This window comes from Cygnus atratus, chromosome 5 (genome assembly GCF_013377495.2).
Source record: "Cygnus atratus isolate AKBS03 ecotype Queensland, Australia chromosome 5, CAtr_DNAZoo_HiC_assembly, whole genome shotgun sequence".
Lineage (NCBI taxonomy): Eukaryota > Metazoa > Chordata > Aves > Anseriformes > Anatidae > Cygnus > Cygnus atratus.
The window spans coordinates 56,555,650-56,573,302 of NC_066366.1; the positions used below are offsets into that span (position 1 = coordinate 56,555,650).

The 17,653-nt window shown below is 39.6% G+C and overlaps 1 protein-coding gene across 3 annotated transcripts; it reads left to right on the plus strand.

Annotated features, from left to right (window-relative positions):
• Positions 1-933: 933 nt before the first annotated feature.
• Positions 934-17,361, plus strand: LOC118250263 (inverted formin-2-like). 3 transcript variants are annotated; one of them, XM_035551227.2, is made up of 14 exons: positions 934-1,075; positions 1,370-1,877; positions 3,455-3,594; positions 4,094-4,155; positions 5,397-5,499; positions 5,652-5,737; positions 6,803-6,903; positions 8,123-8,193; positions 8,281-8,388; positions 8,988-9,058; positions 10,611-10,731; positions 11,441-11,605; positions 11,719-11,802; positions 16,125-17,361. In XM_035551227.2, the coding sequence occupies exons 1-14, from the start codon at positions 1,043-1,045 to the stop codon at positions 16,245-16,247; spliced, it is 1,776 nt and encodes a 591-aa protein (XP_035407120.1). In that variant the 5' UTR covers positions 934-1,042; the 3' UTR covers positions 16,248-17,361. The 3 variants fall into 3 exon arrangements, with proteins under 3 accessions (XP_035407120.1, XP_035407122.1, XP_035407121.1); XM_035551229.2 differs by having other exon boundaries at positions 1,370-1,601; positions 10,611-10,740; XM_035551228.2 differs by lacking the exon at positions 3,455-3,594 and having other exon boundaries at positions 1,370-1,870; positions 10,611-10,740.
• The last annotated feature ends 292 nt before the right edge of the window (positions 17,362-17,653 follow it).

Sequence of the window (17,653 nt, forward strand, 5' to 3'; positions counted from 1 at the left end):
GACACTGTCATCAGTACAAACAGTAAGGTTTTAAAGACAAACTATTTCAGATTAGAAGGTGCTGTAGAGGAGCACTATGGAATAATGATGCATCAGTTGTAGGTTTTAACACAGTTCCCTTAAAGAGCTTTTTTTTGTGTAAGTCATTACTTAAAATTGCTGTGCCACAAGGGAAATGGTCATTCGTAAATATTAATCTGGTCCTTTGGGAACATAAACATGGTATATATACAACAAGTCTCTGATCCTGTGCTAAACACAAAAATGAAAGTATTCATCCAGTTAACTCCATGAGAACTACATGTGCTACTGATATATGTTTTATTAAAGATTCGTGCAAGGGCTGGGATGATGGGAGCCTTGGTTTCTGTCTAGATGCAATCCCTGACAGTGCTGCTTCTGGAACATTGATAGTTCACTCCTCATTCCCTGTTCAACATGTGGTGTCTTAAAGCAAGTTAAGAGTCACAAGCTAACTAGAGCTACCGAGTCTCAGTGTCCCAGGACACAGTTCATCCATAAAAAATTTAACTGTTTACAAAAGAAAGCTTCATTCAGTCAAGCAAATAAAACCAAGTCCTGAGCCAGCCAGGGCTGACTATCTCTGTTGACTTTGGTAGGTCCAGTTCCATGTTTAAAATTGAGCATAAATCCAAATGGGGACATCTGCATGCCGTTTTGCAAGAAAGTTTGAGAGAAATTCTACAGCCTCAAGGCAAAAATAAAGATTCGTTCTAGATTAAAATTTGGTGAAAGGGCAAAGCAAGACCATCTTACTCATACTTTTGTTTATCAGTCATTTCCCTGGGTGGTCACAAGTCCCTAAGCAGTTCAGCTCAAGTCATCCTCAGCTGCAGCTTGTTTAATTTATTAGGCTGGAGTTTCTCTTAAAATCCCCACCCTTCTGCAGTTGATATAAGATGTGGTTTCTCAGGAATGAGTGACTGTGTCCCTGCTGCTTGAGAAGTCCCCTGCATACAGTATCTGTAGCTACTGCCATAGGAAGAATTCATCTACCTCTTCAAAAGAGAAATCCCACTGGATGGCTGAGCAACAGGGACAAAAAAGCAACCAGGTAGAGATTTATAATGCTGATAGTATTTGCCCTTCCTTCCTTTATATGCTACAACAAGGAGGTAGAAGGATCAAGAGATTTGCATAAGTCTTATGGTCGATAGTAGTGCCTTGCTCCTTTACTCACGCAGTTGAAACCACTGGGAAATGTCATTTGTGAAGCAGATAGAAATGTTTCTGCTATTAATCTAGATGGGAAAGTGGCTGTTACTTCTGTATTTTTTTGTGGGAGCTAACAGTAGTCAGCAGCTATGGGGAACCTTGCTAACTCATGCACCTTCTCCCTGTCTTGTAGAGCAGCAGTATGGGACCAGGGGAAACCACAGAGAACCTGCTACCAAACAAGCAGTGCCTGAATCATCGCAAATCACTGTCCAGAAGATCTGTCCAGAAGGCAAACAAATGTATTCAGGTTGACCTGGACTTAGAAGAGGAGAACCCCAGTGCAAATTTAAGACTTTCTCCAACAACCTGCCTTTCTAAGAAGCCTCAGCAATGTCTAGGGAACCCATCACCATCCCAGCAAGGTATTTCCTCATCCTCCCAAGGACAGCCTGCCATGCCAGCTCTGCTACCATTGCTGCCACCCCCTCCATACCTTCCTCCTGAGCATAAGGTGCCTCTCCCACCCCTTCCTGTGCCTGGCATGTATGCCCCATCGCTCCCACCGCCTCCACCGTGTGGTAATCCTGTGTGCAGCCATCTCACCTGTGGATATGGAGGGCAGCCCCATCCCAAGAAGACACCAACATTGAGGATGAAGGTGCTTCACTGGCAGAAGCTCCCCTCTGATGTGGTGAGACGTACGTGCCTGTTTGTAAAGAACCAGGCTGATCGGTCCATTTCCCCCATGTCTAAACAAAAATGCTAGTGCTGGGAGCTAGGCCTTGGCTCAGTAATTCAGGTCACACAGGAGGCCCCATTTCTTACCCTCACTCCTTTAAAAAAATAAAAATCAGTAATCACTAACAAATATGGAAAGCCAGAACATTTGCTAATAAATGGAGGAAATAATAACTTGAGAAAAGCACTGAACTGTGGCTCTGTGGCCACTAAAAGTGAACTTTTTTTTTTTAATTTCTCAGCCTTTTAGTCATCCCTAAGTGATGTTGTAAATGTTAAACTAATTAAGGTGTACAACATCATTTAATGTTTTACAAAACACTCTGATGCACATTGGGTGGAAAGATGTGTGGAAAAGCAATGCCTTGTGGTTTTTTCTAATGAAGTCCTGGCACACCATCCTGGAGTGTCTTCTCAGCTGAAGCACTTTTTTTTTCCCCTCTTGCACAGCCAGAATATGTATCAGCCAAGATCTAAGGTTGAAAACCATTGTCAATAGGGCTGGGGAACACGTATGCTCAGGGCAGGATGTAGCCTCCATCTTCATTTTGTACTGACCATGGCCACGTGATTTCTATTTTATTTTTTTCCACAAAAAGTAACGCTAAGATCTGTGGTTAACATGGTCTGCCAAAGGGGTTTGTATGGCCTGTTCAGCCTTCAGCAAGGAGAATGTGAACTCAGTTCCCGTTTACACTGCAGGTTTAAAGCTCATATCACACAAGACATCTTATAAAAGTGCTCCATTGTTCTTGTCACAAAGAACTGGGGACATCAGGGAGGTAAGAATTTGCTGCTATGATAAAATACATAAATACATGTGCTAAAAACTGTTTGGGCCATAGTTTGCTTTCTTGGGCAGTGCTGCAAACCCAGACTCAACCCCAATGACTTCAGTGACACTGTCACAATCTCCCCTGAAGAAAAGGAGGTGAGATCCTTTGTTAAAGATTCTAGTGTTGTAGACTTGTTTGTAGTTTGAAGTACTGTGTGTTATTCAGACAGCTCCTGATGATTCTGGCAATAATGCAAGGATTGGGAGTCCTTTTTCCTGCAAGGAGGAACGTTTACCTAATTGGGCACTACATCCCCTGTGTGGATACCATAATTCTGCATTGTGTAGCCAATCAGCAATAGTAACAAGAATTTAGAGCAGCCCCTTGGCTTCATCTGCTACCTCCAGTTCAGAGATTCACATGTGGAGGTAATTTTCCAGATTTAATTAGCCTTCAAAACTCAGGAAGGCTGTCTCTGGGATCTGCCACTCTTCAATAATTAACATTAGTCCAGAACTAATGAGCATCATAGAATCATCTAGGTTGGATAAAATCTTCAAGATCATCGAGTCCAACCATCAACATGACCTACCAAGTCTCATCACTGAAGTATATCCCTTAGCGCCACATTCCACATGTCTCTTAAATACCTTCAGGGTCATATTTCATTCACCTTCTGAAGTGTTTTCTTTCCACAAATCACGCTGCCTTGAAAGTGCTCCTTTCTCTGTAGTCCATCTTGAAGAGTGGTTCTCTTCTAGAAAGCCATTCCATGTGGGCCATGGTACCACGTGGCAGCAAGGAGCTCATAGAGCCTGACTACGCAAGCTTGGAGATGCTTTTCTGTGTCCCACCAACGCCACCAAAGGAGAAAACAAGGCCAAAAAAGAATTCAAAAGAGGTACTTGGGCTGCTCACTTTTTGTAGATCCTGACAAAATTCTTGGAAGTGAAAAGCTTGTTCACTCTTTATTGTTGGCAGTCTTTTATACTAAGATATAAAGTCTGGGATATTCTGGTACCCTTTGACTAAAACTGCCTTAAAATGATACAGGAGAGGTTTAGAATTAAACGAGGTGAAGCATCTCTGCTGAGGACACTGCTTAGAAGGGGAGGACTTGGGAATTACAGTGCTAATTCTTAAAAATTGGAATATTCTAAACAAATCATTTCCATTCTGTATGTCTTTGCAAATCTTAAACATTTCTCAAATAGATCAGATCTCTCAAATAGATCTTATTACATATACTTTTGTAAATTGCTCTGAGTTTGATCAGTTAAGAGTGTTGATAATGTTATTACTAAAGAAGAATAAATATGGCCCAACAAACAAACAAAAGCTCTAAAATTTTGGTTAAAATTAAAGCAGGTGACTGCATTTTTCTTTTTATCTTTTGACAGATCACATTCATAGGTCCAAAGAAAAGTCTCCTTCTGAGTATATTTCTGAAGCAATTTAAGTGGTAAGATTTGGAGATCAGTGTATTTATTTGATGCGCGTTTTTCAGATATTATATAAATTTAACAGGAATATTGTATAACCTCTTTTTCTTTAGCAAGGAGTCAACATTAAAAAGAAAAAAAGAGAGAGGTGTGGTAGTCTCTTTTGAGACAATTAGTACCATGTCTCAAACTGTTATTGAACCTAAAACAGAACATTGCTAATTCCTAAAGAGACAATATCCACAAATATCAACAAAATTACAAGGAAACATCTCTATATGGTGTTATTGACATAAATATCAATTCCTGGCAGGAACTCTTAGTGAAGATTCCTGATTGGATGTTCCAAATTACTTAATTTTTGAGAGATATCTTGAAGAGTTCAGGTCCAAAATGGTCCAAAATCATACATAGTTTTTATTCATTTTTTCTATAAATAAGAAATGGTTTCTGTAATTAAGCAAATGGGAATCTGCCAAGTCACAGTCCTCACAGAGGAATGAAATCAAGCAGAAGAAAAGAATCTGTATTAGTTTTTAGCAAAATATCTTTACTTTCAGATTCCATGAAACTACTGTAGGATGAAGATGGATTTTCTACTCTGTCCTTCCCCTTTTGTGCAATTGCCCATGTTACAAGGGCTTCGAAAAGAAACTGAGCCTAGAAGTTCCTTTATGTTAAGAATAAATCATAATCAGTCTGAGGGATTTTTAAAACTTTTTCCATTGCAAACTCTGCTTTCCAGTGGAGAAGAGCTGTGAATAGCCTAATCCAGCTGATCTCTCTTTTCTCTGATTCCCTGGGCAGTGGCTAAGCTCTCCTGAGAGCAGTTTAGTGGCTGTGGGATCAGTGAGGTGATGGATGGGGCTGCTCTGCAGCTGGGTGCTGCCTCTGTCAGCACTGGTGGCTGCCCAGAGCTGAGCTCTCCAGAGCCCAAAGCAGAGCAGACTGGATTCATTTCAAAGACATGTTGTCTGCCAAAGTTACAGGCAAGGATTTGGGGTAAGACTCTGAGATAGTCATAAATACCTCTCAGTGGGAGGAGAGATGTCAAGTTTAGCCTTGGCTTTGCAGAAAGCAGTGAAAGAAATTCAAGAGTAGATCTCTTCTCAGTGATGCTGGACACCCACAGTTAAAGGAGAGCCCTCTGGGTTTGCTGTGTGAGGATGAACAAAGTTCAGAAAGCACATCTAATCTGTTAGGAAAATTCCTTTAGGCTTCAAAAACTCTTTCACACGTGGCATCTCTCTGTTTCCTACAGCTCCAATGAAGAGATTGCTGACATGATTCATAAAGGGGATAGATCCCAGTTTGATGCTGAGATACTGAAACAGCTACTTAAACTGCTGCCTGAAGGCCATGAGGTATGTAGTGAGCATGCTATCCCGATGCTGCTGGGTGTGCTTGGCACCCAGCTTGAAACACTTCCACTGGTAGAGCAGGAAGCTGTGAGCAGATCCCGCGTTGGGCACCAGAAGTATCTATGTGGATATTTTACTGTTCTATTCCCTGACAGATAAGCAGCCTGAAGTCTTGCAAAGAAGAAAGATCAGAACTAGCAAATGCAGACCAGTTTTACCTCCATCTCTTGGAAGTTCCTAGGTGAGCAAAACTTTCTTTGTTTTCAGTCCGTGAGTGTGACCCTTGCTAGAATCAAGGACTCTGTCTCCTGTACTCTAGTACAGGAGATATTTCTAACAGGGATATTTCTAACGCTCAGTGTTCAGGATAAACCATCTGACTTCTAGCTGAATGGCTGGCTGGAGAAACCTTTCCTTCCCATAGGCCAAGCAGATACCTTTGGCAAACTAATATTAAATTAACCTTGGTATTAATAAGGCTGTGAGAAAAATTCTGACTGTTGCAGTTACTGTATGGCATAAAGGTACAGACTGAATCCGGCCACCAGGCTGCTGACTCACTCCATCTGTGTTTGAGAGACTCCATTACACAAAAAGGAGGCCACAAACCCAGGGGTGAATCACAGCAGTGCCTGTGCTTTGACCACCTCCCAGATTTTCCTGCGTTTTACCAAGTCAGATGATATACATACAAACAAATCTTTGTGCTCCTCTTGAAAATACAGCAATATAAATCATAGGAATAGCCTGCATAAATCTGAACAGTTGCCTCTCCCAGAGCCTGAGATGCTTTTTTGAAACTGTAGTGGTGAAAATGTGGCTTTTATTTTTCTCAAATGTATAGCTAGCTTTAAATTTACTTTAGAAAATGTATTTATGACTCTTGCACAAAAATAATCCATGGTTAGGCATAAATACCGTTAAAGGGCATCACGGCAAAATAGTCAGAATTTCTATTTTGGAAGTTAAAAGGAAAAACAAAAATCCTAGTTAGTGCTGCCCAGGAACCATCAAAAATTATTGTCTCATTATGCAAGGAAATCACTGCCAGATTTCAGAGCAACATTGCTTTCTGAAAGAGGAGATGATAATTGTTTCTAGGATATCTTTGGGATATCTTTGGATATGTCTAAGTGTTTGATGTATTTATAATGCAGTTCAGTGAGAATGATCTTGTGTCAGACCATTGAAGTGAACATAACAATGATGGTACTGCACTTTGCCTAAAATGGGCGATTCTCCTGCTGAATATAAATTAATTAGGCCCATGTTTTTTGCCACCTCCCACCCCCTCAATCTCTTGTAGCTACCAGTTGCGGATTGAATGTATGCTGATTTGTGAGGAAACAAAATTTCTGCTGGAGTGTCTGTGGCCAAAAGCAAAAGTCATCAGGACAGCCTGTGAAAGTAAGTGCATCGGTGATGTGTCTATGCCCAGTGCCCAGTCACAGGAAGCTCCTCTTCTATTCCTACTACTGATGCTATTTCTAATAGCATATGCTATAATCTAATCAAAATTAACCTTTTAATTGCTGAATGTGTAGTGAATATCAAAAAGGTTCTGTGGATTCCTGCTTCTGGAGTTCACTCTGCAGAACTGTAGTTTGTGCTGTTCTGCCTTGATGTGGAGCTTCTGCTGACACAAATAAAACAAACACGTTGCCTCTCCTTCATCAGTGGCCCCTGTAGAGAAGGAGGAAATTTCCTATATGTCAATGCCAGATTTTGTTTGAATATAAGCTGAATTTTTGTGTGTAGCAGTGACTTTTGTCCACAACAACAAGTCTGTTCCAATTTTCCCTCCAGCCCATGCAGGTTGCATGGAGTAGGCCACAGTGACATACCATGATCTGTTCTGGCTTCCAAAACAGATGTCCGTGACGATGTTTCAGAAGCACCCTCCACACAGAATTATCCTTGGTTTTAGTTTTAACTCGGTTCTTTCTGAGTAACCCATGGATTCAAGCTTCACTGCAGTAGTTTTAAAGACACTGACCTTTTGTTGAACAGTTAAACAGTAAAATTTTTGTTTATGTTTGTATAGAAAACTTGGCTGTGCCCGGCTGTTTGATGTCAGTGCTATAGGTACTCTTTACTTTTACTATCAACAGCTCCCTGCAGTCTCACTCTGCCCCATTGTGTTGGGTGGGGTCAGCATTTCTTGCTAGTTTTGCCAAAAAATTGATTCTTACCCCCAGTTTCTGATGCCTGAGTGCACAACTTCTGGTTATCATGCTCACCAATGATGATAATGAGGCAAAAAAGCTCTTTGCTTTTCTTAACCTAGAATAAATGTACCGAAAATGGGGGCCACTGACTTTCAAAAACTCAAATACTTTTTCCATATGCAGTTCTTCGTCATGTGCAGTGATGACACATCCATACTCCAAGCTTGATGGGGAAAAATAGTTTTCCATATACTTGTAGAGAAGAGACCACAATAGAAACTTACTCATTCCACTTCCATTCAGTTGAATTATTTCTGTACTGGCTGATTTCTTAATCCATAACAGTGGCTTTATATAACCTTGGATGAGAATTTTGTTACCCCACTGTTAAACCTAGGGAAAAACTTACTTCAGATAACTTCAATTAATTTATTGAAAATGTCTCTTTTTATTCTTAGCACTTCTTACTAGTCAGCAACTGCCAGTTTTCTGTCAATTGATTCTTAAAGTCGGAAACTTTCTGAACTATGTAAGTAAGATGGTATTTTATTTGCTATATTTCTAAAAACAGCATAAAATACAAATGAAGCAAGGAACTTTTTTCACTATCTTCCAGGGGCATCACACTGGAGATGCTGGAGGCTTTAAAATCAGTGCCTTGCTCAGACTAACAGAAACAAAAGCAAACAAAAGCCACGTTACTCTGCTTCACCATATTTTGGAGGTACAAGGGAACTGTCAAATTATTCCTGTGTGTGTTATTCTCAAATATTAATTCCTCAAAAGCTAAGGGGCTTTAATTTTGGTAGCACCCCACTGTAGACATCTGGAGGGTGAGCCTCTGTGCCTGAAATATGATGAAAACTTTGCCACTACTCTCTGGGAAAGAAGGATAAAACCTATTTGCAGCGATGTTTAGGGAGCTAACATTAGGTTTTCTTCCTCAGGTTTGCTTAGCATGTCTGCTGGCTGTTTTCTCTCTCTTCTGCCACTGCTCTCTCGTGGTGACATGCCTTCCAAATGCATCTGTCAGATGAGGTTAATTTTAGTGATACGAAGAAAAAAAATCTCAGATCAGCTTGTGCACTGTAGCAGCACATGGGATGTAAGCCTGAGCAGTTAAGAGCCTCTTTTTTATTTCTTCTTTCCTTCCCACGGGTGCCAACTATTACAGAAAAGAAAAAGCGAGGCTAAACTTACCCCAGGACTTATAAGGAGGAAAATTGAAGTGTTAACTTTTCAATCCAGATATTGTTCAGCTTGAAAGACTTTCCTACTCTTTGACTAACGGTGGAAGGTAACCATCTTTCACTTCAATTTTAGGAGGTTGAAAAAAACCATGCAGACCTGCTGCAGCTTCCCAGAGATCTTGACTTTGTTTCCAAGGCAGCAGGGTAGGACATTATTGTTTGTTTTTGTCATGTACGGATTGCCAGCCTCTTTATAGCCAACAAGGATCTGAGTCATTTATGGTGGTGTAATAAGGTCACAGGACTTCTCTGCTGTGTGAGCGAGAGTTTCCCTTCTGACTCCAAACAGTTTTGAGATTTGTAAATCAATCTGCTTACAACTTTTGCTGTGGTGCTCAGTGTGATTTTTCTTTTGGATGTTCCAGTACTACCTTAGAGGTAAAACTGAGTAAATAGTGAACTTCATTTTTGAGGATCATATTAAGAAGTATGGAAAAAATGTATATATTTCCTGAAAATTTTCAGTCATATTCATGTGCAAGGCCATCAGAAGCTACATGGGTCAAGGCAGGAATGGCTAGGGCAATTTACTAGCAATCAAGAACCTCAGGAGTCCCTGAGTTATATATCAGCAAAAGTTTCCAATACATGTGGGTAGAGGGGGAAAAAAAGTCTGGTTTTGGTGAGTCTCACACCAGCTCATTCTGTTTAGCTCAAAAGAACCATGTGGGGGATATGCCAAATTCAAAATCCAGATTTATTGCACCAGGATTAACATTTTTACTCCTGTTATAAATTCATGGGAACCTTGCAGTGTTTTAATTCCCCTTGCAACTCGAAGCAGAGGTAACCTGTAAATCCGGAGGTGGATTGACATTAAGTAGCTCCTAAATAATTAAAAGGTATTTTGATTCAGTAACGCAGAAAGCATTAATATAGGATTAGGGCTTTTTGTGTTAAGGTTTTTGCTCATTATCTGTGCAGAATTGAAGTTGGATGTTGTTGTGAAGCATCAATTTCTTTTTGGTTTTGGTAATAATAGAGATACTTTTCTTATCTGAAACTAAATCCTGCTGACGAAATAAAAATAATTGCTCTCGAGTCTAGTCAAACCCTCAAACATAAAATTGATCTGCTAATTAACACACAGCTGTTTATAGTGTAAATCCTGCAAGGCATTCTTCTAACGCTGTTCACATCTGGATGCACCTTGTAACACAACATCAGGTTTTGCCTATTCAGTTATTTTTTTCTGGCAAAAGTGTCTGTTTGAAGCATAAAATATTTGTTGGCTCTGCAGCATAATGTTTGGTCCTCCACGTGAGTTAAACTAACTGAGGAGAGGCATAATTTTGGATTACAAATAGACGAGGGAGAAAAACAGCAAAGAGGGAAAAGAACCACTTAAGTAATGACGGTATTGGCACAAGAGATGAGTGTGTTGTCTATGAATAAGAATTGGCTGGAAACTGTGCAGGTTTTTGGACGCTAGAACAGTGAGATTCTTCCTCAGGCTTTCTCGGTAGGTAGCACAGGCAGGAGCATGGCTACTTTCTCAGATGGGGGGTTGAGAAAACACTCAGAAAATGCTGAGAGAAAAGGGTTTATATGGAGGAGAATTACCTACAAAAGCAAGGTCTGAACTGGGCAATTAATCCTATATTCATTTGGAGAGATGTGTTTACAATAACCTTTTAACTTACTGAAAGCAAAAGATTCACCCCTTTAATTACTATTCCTTTTGTGGGCCTTTCAGGTTTCACTTCGATGCTATGCGGGCTGAGGCAAGTGCCAATTTGAAGAAACTGTTGGAAATAGAGAAGCGTTTATTTCTGTCGACGGAGGATTTAAAAATACAGCACGCAAAATCTGTTCAAGTATGTAAAGTGGGTATGATGCTTTTCCCATCCTTCTTTCCAAACACTTTCAATCTCTTCTCAAGAGAAAACACCAAAATTTGGGTGGCAAATTGGTGCAGAGGTCTGTGGGAAGGGGGTCCTAACGATGAGTGCTGTGGTAGAAGAGGGGCACATTTTCTTCTCCAATTCTGCAATGTGATATTGTGATAAGGAAACAGCTGAGGACCAGGCAGCTCTGCATGTGGGCAAAAGAAAGGAAGATGCTAAAAATGAAATGTAGGATACAACTATAAATACGTATAGGACAGTAACATGTTTTGTCTCACTGTTCTTTGGGGGGGGAAAAAAAGAAATGAACAGATTTACAGAATGCTTTTTCTGCACATATTTCCAAACAACCTAGCTTTAAATATTCTCAGAACGGGCTACGTAACTAAAGCTAGAAGGAACAAGTGTTGGTGCTGTGTATCACCAAGATTGGTCATCCCAGGTTGTGCCAAATACCCACCTGGTTGTATGATGAAAGTGGAAGCATACAGTGCATTGCCTTGGTCCAAATGAAACTGAAGGTGATGCAGACATTCAGTTAAGACAATATTGCACAGTGTGACCCAATCTTAATGGTCAGCTTTTCAAAACCCAATTGCTCAGTGTTAACTGGCTTGGGTGTTGGGTCTTGGGAGTTATTTCTTAACATGCATAAACTGTGTTGCAAACTGTGTCTCAGAGCAGCATCAGTGCTTCAAAAGACCTGCAGGAGGAGTTTGCCAGCATTGAAAAGAAGAAGGAAGAACTTGCTGATTACCTTTGTGAAGACCGAAAAAAGTTGTCCTTGGAAGATGTATTTAACACAATGAAAACCTTCAGGGAGCTCTTCCTCAAGGCTTTACAGGTGGTTTTCATTTGTGACTCTTTAGAAATAGATTGAGAACTTTCTTCTTCTTCTTCCTCTTCTTTCTTTATTTTTTTTTTAATGACAAGAATTATTGTTTTTTCTACTCCAAGCTGGGCTACCAAAACCCTGGCTCAGGAGTAAATGAAAGTAACTGCTTATCTGCTCGCAGTCTACAGCAAGAAATGATCATGCGGGTAAATACAACTTTATTTTTTTATTTCTATTCTTTTGTTACAGAGAACTAAGACTTCTCAAAGATGTTAGTCCCATTGTAAAATTATTAATTGGGCCTCAGTGTAATAGGAGCTTAGTGGCATGTGAAAGAATGAACAACCTCTGATATGTTTTACAGCCTTTGCCAGTAGACAAAAGGTAAATTTTCTAATATGCAAACTCTAATTGGAAAATACTTCTACATGTAGGTATTTTTCTGCATTAGTTCAAAACTGCATGTTTTGTGCCCACTACAAAAGTGCAAATCTCCTTATTGGCAACTGATTTTTTTTTTTTCACAAGACCTTAGTCCTTGCAATAAGGAGTAAGAAAACGGCAACTTCAGCATAAAAGTTGTGCAGACCATTATCCAATTAGTAAACTTCCAGTTCACATTCCCTACTGCATACATCATGCCCGAAATAATGTACTTAAGACCTTTACTGGAGGTCTTCAAGAAATGTGTAGATTTAGAACTTGGTTGAGTGGTGGACTTTAGTTCTAGGTTAAAGGTTGAACTAGATAGTCTTAGAGGTCTTTTCCAGCCTGAACGATTCTGTGATTCCCTAGGGTTTTCTTCAAGCCAAGTGATAGTGGCTTCCAGTATCTGTATATACATATTACTGACTCCAATAGAGCCCAAGTGTGGATTTGACGTTTACAATTATTGCCAGAATAGAGACATCTGTGCTGAGCAATGTCAGGGCAAGAGAGAGTGAGGGGTGCTTTAGGGGAGATCATAGTTTCAGATAAATACAAAGGAGCTTCTGAGCAAGTGTCTGAAGACAAAGGATGAAAAAGGTATTCACTATGTTCCTACTACCTTCTCCTCCTGTGAGACACCAGGCTTCAATTTTGCAAGCCATACCACTACCCAGGCTCAGAAGCAATGTGATAGTGCCACAGAGTCTGGAAAAAAAAAATCCTACAGACCACACATCCTTCAGCAATATACTTAGCCCTTCAAGTTCTTAAAATATCTAGGCAGGAAGTAAAGAATTAAGAGTCAAGAACATCATTGCTCAGGATCCGTGGAGAGCTACACTGGAAAGCTGCCAGGAAGGGTAACTCCAGAAAGTGCAGGGCTTTTCAGAAGCAGTCCCAAATAAGAGTTACGTAGTGACCTAGTACGGCTGCAGAAGATTGAAACTACATCTTTGGGTGCTGCTTTTTCAGTCAGGTTAGACTAACTTCACAGTATGCTTCCTTTTATCTGCACGCCATGCAAACTCCCTTTCACCCTACTTTTTGTTCCATTTCTCAGCAGCTCCTCACCTCAGAGGTACCACGACTGTTAGCCACAATTTATGCACGTTACCACCGTTACACAGCTGTAATGTAATCTTCTCTGCCTTCTTGCCTTGCTTTCTGCCTGTCATTGTAGTAAAGACACTGTGCTTGAAATTGCAACATCCTGAAAAGTTTAAGGTTTTCACTTTTAAAGCATTTTATTGTTCTGTGATATTGATTTTTACACTGGAATCAGCCAAATGCAGCATTTCTTTTTATTGCCATTTGACTTAGGAGTCTTTAAGGATAAATTGTCACTTATATTTTGATGTGAATGTTCTGTTTAAGCAGGTCTCTTAGCACTACAAAAATAGTTAATGTTTTCTTTCAATGTTCACATCAAATAAGAAATCATTCTGATAAATAGTGAGCTTTCACAGGGACAATTTGGTTTTGTTACTTTTTTTTTTTTAACAAAGTTCTTCTCCATTCCTGAGGGCTTGTTCTGGTTTCTTATCCCTCAAGTAACAAAAACATATCCACACAAATGAAATTTGATAATATGAATCCGCTTTCTTCCCCTCCATCTACTTAAAGAGGAAAAAAATTTTTCAGACACCACCCCTGACACAGAAAGGAGCTGGTTTTCACCCAGGGCTGAACATTCCCCGACTTCTCAAAAAGTCAAGGGACCAGATGGCAGGAGGAAGGAGATGGAGAGAAAATAGCTTCCCAGCTCAAGATAAAAACCAGAATTGCAGATACACTGAGAACGGAGTTGTAAAATTGCGGGGGAAAAAAAGAAACACTGTGATTATCGAGGATTGGGAGAAACATTTTATTTCCCTTAGCACTTGCAGCTGTTCAAAGAGGGGAGCTCCCCACAAAGAGGCTGTCTAATTTCAGGAAAAGGAGAAAAAATGTTAAACAAAATCTGCTCTAGGAAGCACTCAGATGATCATAGAGGTTATACAGACAGCGCTGTGCAGGGATAGATTCCCTGAGTGCTCCCCTAGGATAAGCGAGCTGGAGCAGCTGCTCCTCAGTAGGGTGCATATGGTGCTGGAACAGGATGTGCTTTAGATAGTGTGGGGATAACAGTTGTCATGGAGCGTCTTCTAATTCAAAGATCAAGTAAGTATCTAACATCCCACAAAGTGTAAATCCAAAATGACACCCCTTTTATTTAATCTCATCCATACAGCTGCCTTCAGTACTCCAGGAGATGGAGAAAGTATTGTGAACATTCATTCCTCTGCCTTGGTGGATTTTCTTGCATTGAAGAAATTCTGTTAACAGCATGTTGGTGTCAAATTGCCCTTTTTTTTTCTTTCCTTTTTTTTAATTTCTCTGACCAATTCAGTTTAGGCTGGCTCAACCCATACATTTTTTTCCTAACGTGTTTTGGTTTGCTTTCAGTACGGTACATGCTGCTTAGGTAGCAGGACAACATATCCCTGAATTCACCTCTTTAATTTCTTGTGGCATGTTATATAGAAACATTCTCCCAGGGCTCGCAGATCTGCAAGCCTCTCAGCAGCCATAATATCTCCAAGACATTATGCTAAAACTCAGCAGGAATTTATCAGGCAAGCATGTGGGAGGCATACAATGATGAAAGGCTTTTAGCCTCCCCATAAAACTTCACCAACTGTACCTCTTTTTTTTCAGAAGCACTCTCCATTTAGGGAAAATGTATCTTTTTCTTTCTTTGTCAAGAATGCACCATTTTAATTCTTGTTTTCTAGGCATCCAGGGAAGGTCCCCATAACCTTGAGCCTACAATGCTCCTGTATTTCTGAGAGACTAACTCTATTGATCTTCACAAGTTTGTTTCATTTGTTTGGAAGTTTTTGTGGAACAAAGGATCCTAGGCTTTTATCTTCTATAAAAGATTTAAGAAACTTGTGCGTGTTTCTTGGGACTTCTCATGGAAATAGCGGCAGGTGATCCATAGCAATCAACCACATCTATCAGTACTATGAGACTTAGTACCATCAGTACTATTTTGTGCTGCCAAACTCCCTGCAAAGGAGACCGGACGTCTCAACAGGAACCCTATCTGCACTAGTCATCAACATCTTCCTGGACATTATTAAATTTTGTAATATGACACAGCAGCACACTCCTCTTAGCATCACAGATCCCTACGACAGCAAGCCCAACAACCACTGATCTACCTACAACACATAGATTAGCTGTGGACTGGTTGCAATCAAAAGCAGGCGATCTTCCAGGTGGTGATGGCAATGTTCTGATGATGACTGCAGCTCTGGAACAAGGACTCCATAAGCTTTTAAGAAAATGGCTTTTTGTCATCTTGATGTCTTGCTGCGGTTAGCATAGCAGTTCAGAGCTACTCTCTCCTACGACTGTGTTTCCTACCAAAACCCAGAAACACTCCTCCACTGAGTAAAGGTCTTCCTGTACTAGAAGTAATCATTCAGATTCTTTCTTTTCCTCCACAAACCCTATCATCCCTGTACCAAAACCTATAAGGAAACCAGAGTCCTATCTGTCTGCATAAATCCTAACAGGACTGGGATTTATGCAGCCTGGACGTGTCTGCTGCTGAACACTAGTGTAGAAATACATCTGGCAAATTTAATGGGAGCCTGAAGAGAAACTGTGAATTATTGTTTAACAGAGTTGAAAGGTTCCTGAAATTTCTGGTAGAAATCCCTGAATGCAACAATATAAAATCAAGGTTGCTACAGGATAAATACCTAGAATGCTAATTAAGTTACACAAATGTTGTGTTTTGTGGACAAAGGGATTCATTAAGAACCCCATTTCAGTCCACAGTTGAATCAATGAAAAAATCAGTTAAAGCAATGAACTCATTTGCTGGTAACATCATCAGATAGGGAAGGGATTGACCAGGCAGCTTTGTGCTATTTACTCTCAAACCCCAGCAGCTGAGCAATGTCATTTTAAGTGTTTATAGGGCATATTTAGCATTGCTTTTCATTGCAAACAGAGTATATTAACTGTTATATTAAGTTTGTTTGTTTGTTTTCCTCTAGTAAGTCTTCTTATTTAATTTTCTGTTTGTCATTTTGTTTGAATACAGGAAAATCAACAAAGGAAGGAGCAAGCTGCAAAGTCTGAGAAAAGAAAGAAACATCTTAAAGGAGAAGACGTGAAGAGGCTAAAAAGAGAGGATGGAAAGAGCAGTATATTTAACAAAAAATAGTTCTGGTTTTATCAGCCACTCAAGTTAACTAGAAGCAAATGATCTGTTTAGCTACGGATGATCTAATAGAATAAGTGGGGTTTAGCCACGGTTGGTGTCCTTGTCAAGCAGATAGTATAGTAAAACATCAATTTTCAAGTACATGTGAATGGTCAGAAAAAATCACAATAGGGATGTCAGAAAAATTATCACTCCCAATGAGGAAGTTACTACCATTTTACTTAGAGGTGAGTAATAGCCAGGTATTGCTCTGAAGATTTGTTTGAAGGCTTTTATGGAATATAGAGAGGTTGCACATTCTTGAACTTCAAGCTGTACAGTGTCACTGTGGTAGGCAAGCTCTGTCAGATATTATTGTTACCACGGCCTCTGCATTTTTCTGATTAGAGTTCTGATTCCTTAAAATGGTTACATGTGCTCTTTAATGAGTGTCTATGAATTGCTGAAAAATAGCAGATTGACTTAACTGCAGAAAAATATTTGCTGTGCAGAGCTGAGCTGGGTGTGAAGCATTTCTGATATTAATATTAGCGTATGTATATTTTAAAACTATATTTTGGCAAATACCTGATATTCAGTTTTCTTGAAGATCTCTGCAGATAACATTTGGTTGTGATTCTTGATTCTTCGGAGTACTACTGCAAAAATGGCATTAGTAAATCTGAGTTGGGATCATGTAAATATTACCTTGGATGCTCACCCCTTGGAAAACTCTGTTTTTCATTGTATCTCTTGTCTAAATAAATGGCCTTCTTTTAGCTCCTTTTTTCAAAATTACTCATCTTTAGAAATGTATTTTAAAATACATATAAATATATTGAAAACTCACCAAAGCAATATTTTCCATATTGTCTTGACAAGCTGTACTGCAAATATGTTTTACCTACTTTGCATACTTGATGTAAAGCTGCAAATTCAAACAATAAACCTTTTTGTTGTAAATACAGAAAAGTAATTTAGTATATGGTAAAATAGAATTATAAAGCAACATTCAGCAGCTGTAAGGATTAAAGGCGTGCTTCAGCCCTACAAAGAGCAAGAGCATCAGACCAGAATACATACTTTTGCCACACAGTCTAGATGAAACTGATGTAATTTTGGGTCTCTTGTGAGGATGGTAGATTTATTTCTTGGGATATAAACTTAAACATGAAAAAAAGATGTTAGACTCTGATTTATTTTTTAGTATTTATTTTAGAAAGCTGTGCCTAGTACCGGTGACACTGCAAATCAGACACTTTTATAAGCTGGTTTTATTTCCCTCTCAATATGGTGACACAAACCATAGAGGATAGGGTATAACATGGCAGGGGTTTGGAGCTCATTTTCAGATTCTTCATCCTATATATAAAGTTTGATTTTATTTATTTATTCATTTTTGATCATATACTTAGCACATGAAGTAA

Excerpts from the sequence above, each read along its gene's own strand:
- LOC118250263 (XM_035551227.2), top strand. The coding sequence starts at position 1,043 with ATGGCTGAGCAACAGGGACAAAAAAGCAACCAG. Across the intron at positions 8,389-8,987 it reads TGCTTCACCATATTTTGGAG|GAGGTTGAAAAAAACCATGC; the intron begins GTACAAGGGAAC and ends CTTCAATTTTAG. Across the intron at positions 9,059-10,610 it reads TTTGTTTCCAAGGCAGCAGG|GTTTCACTTCGATGCTATGC; the intron begins GTAGGACATTAT and ends TGGGCCTTTCAG.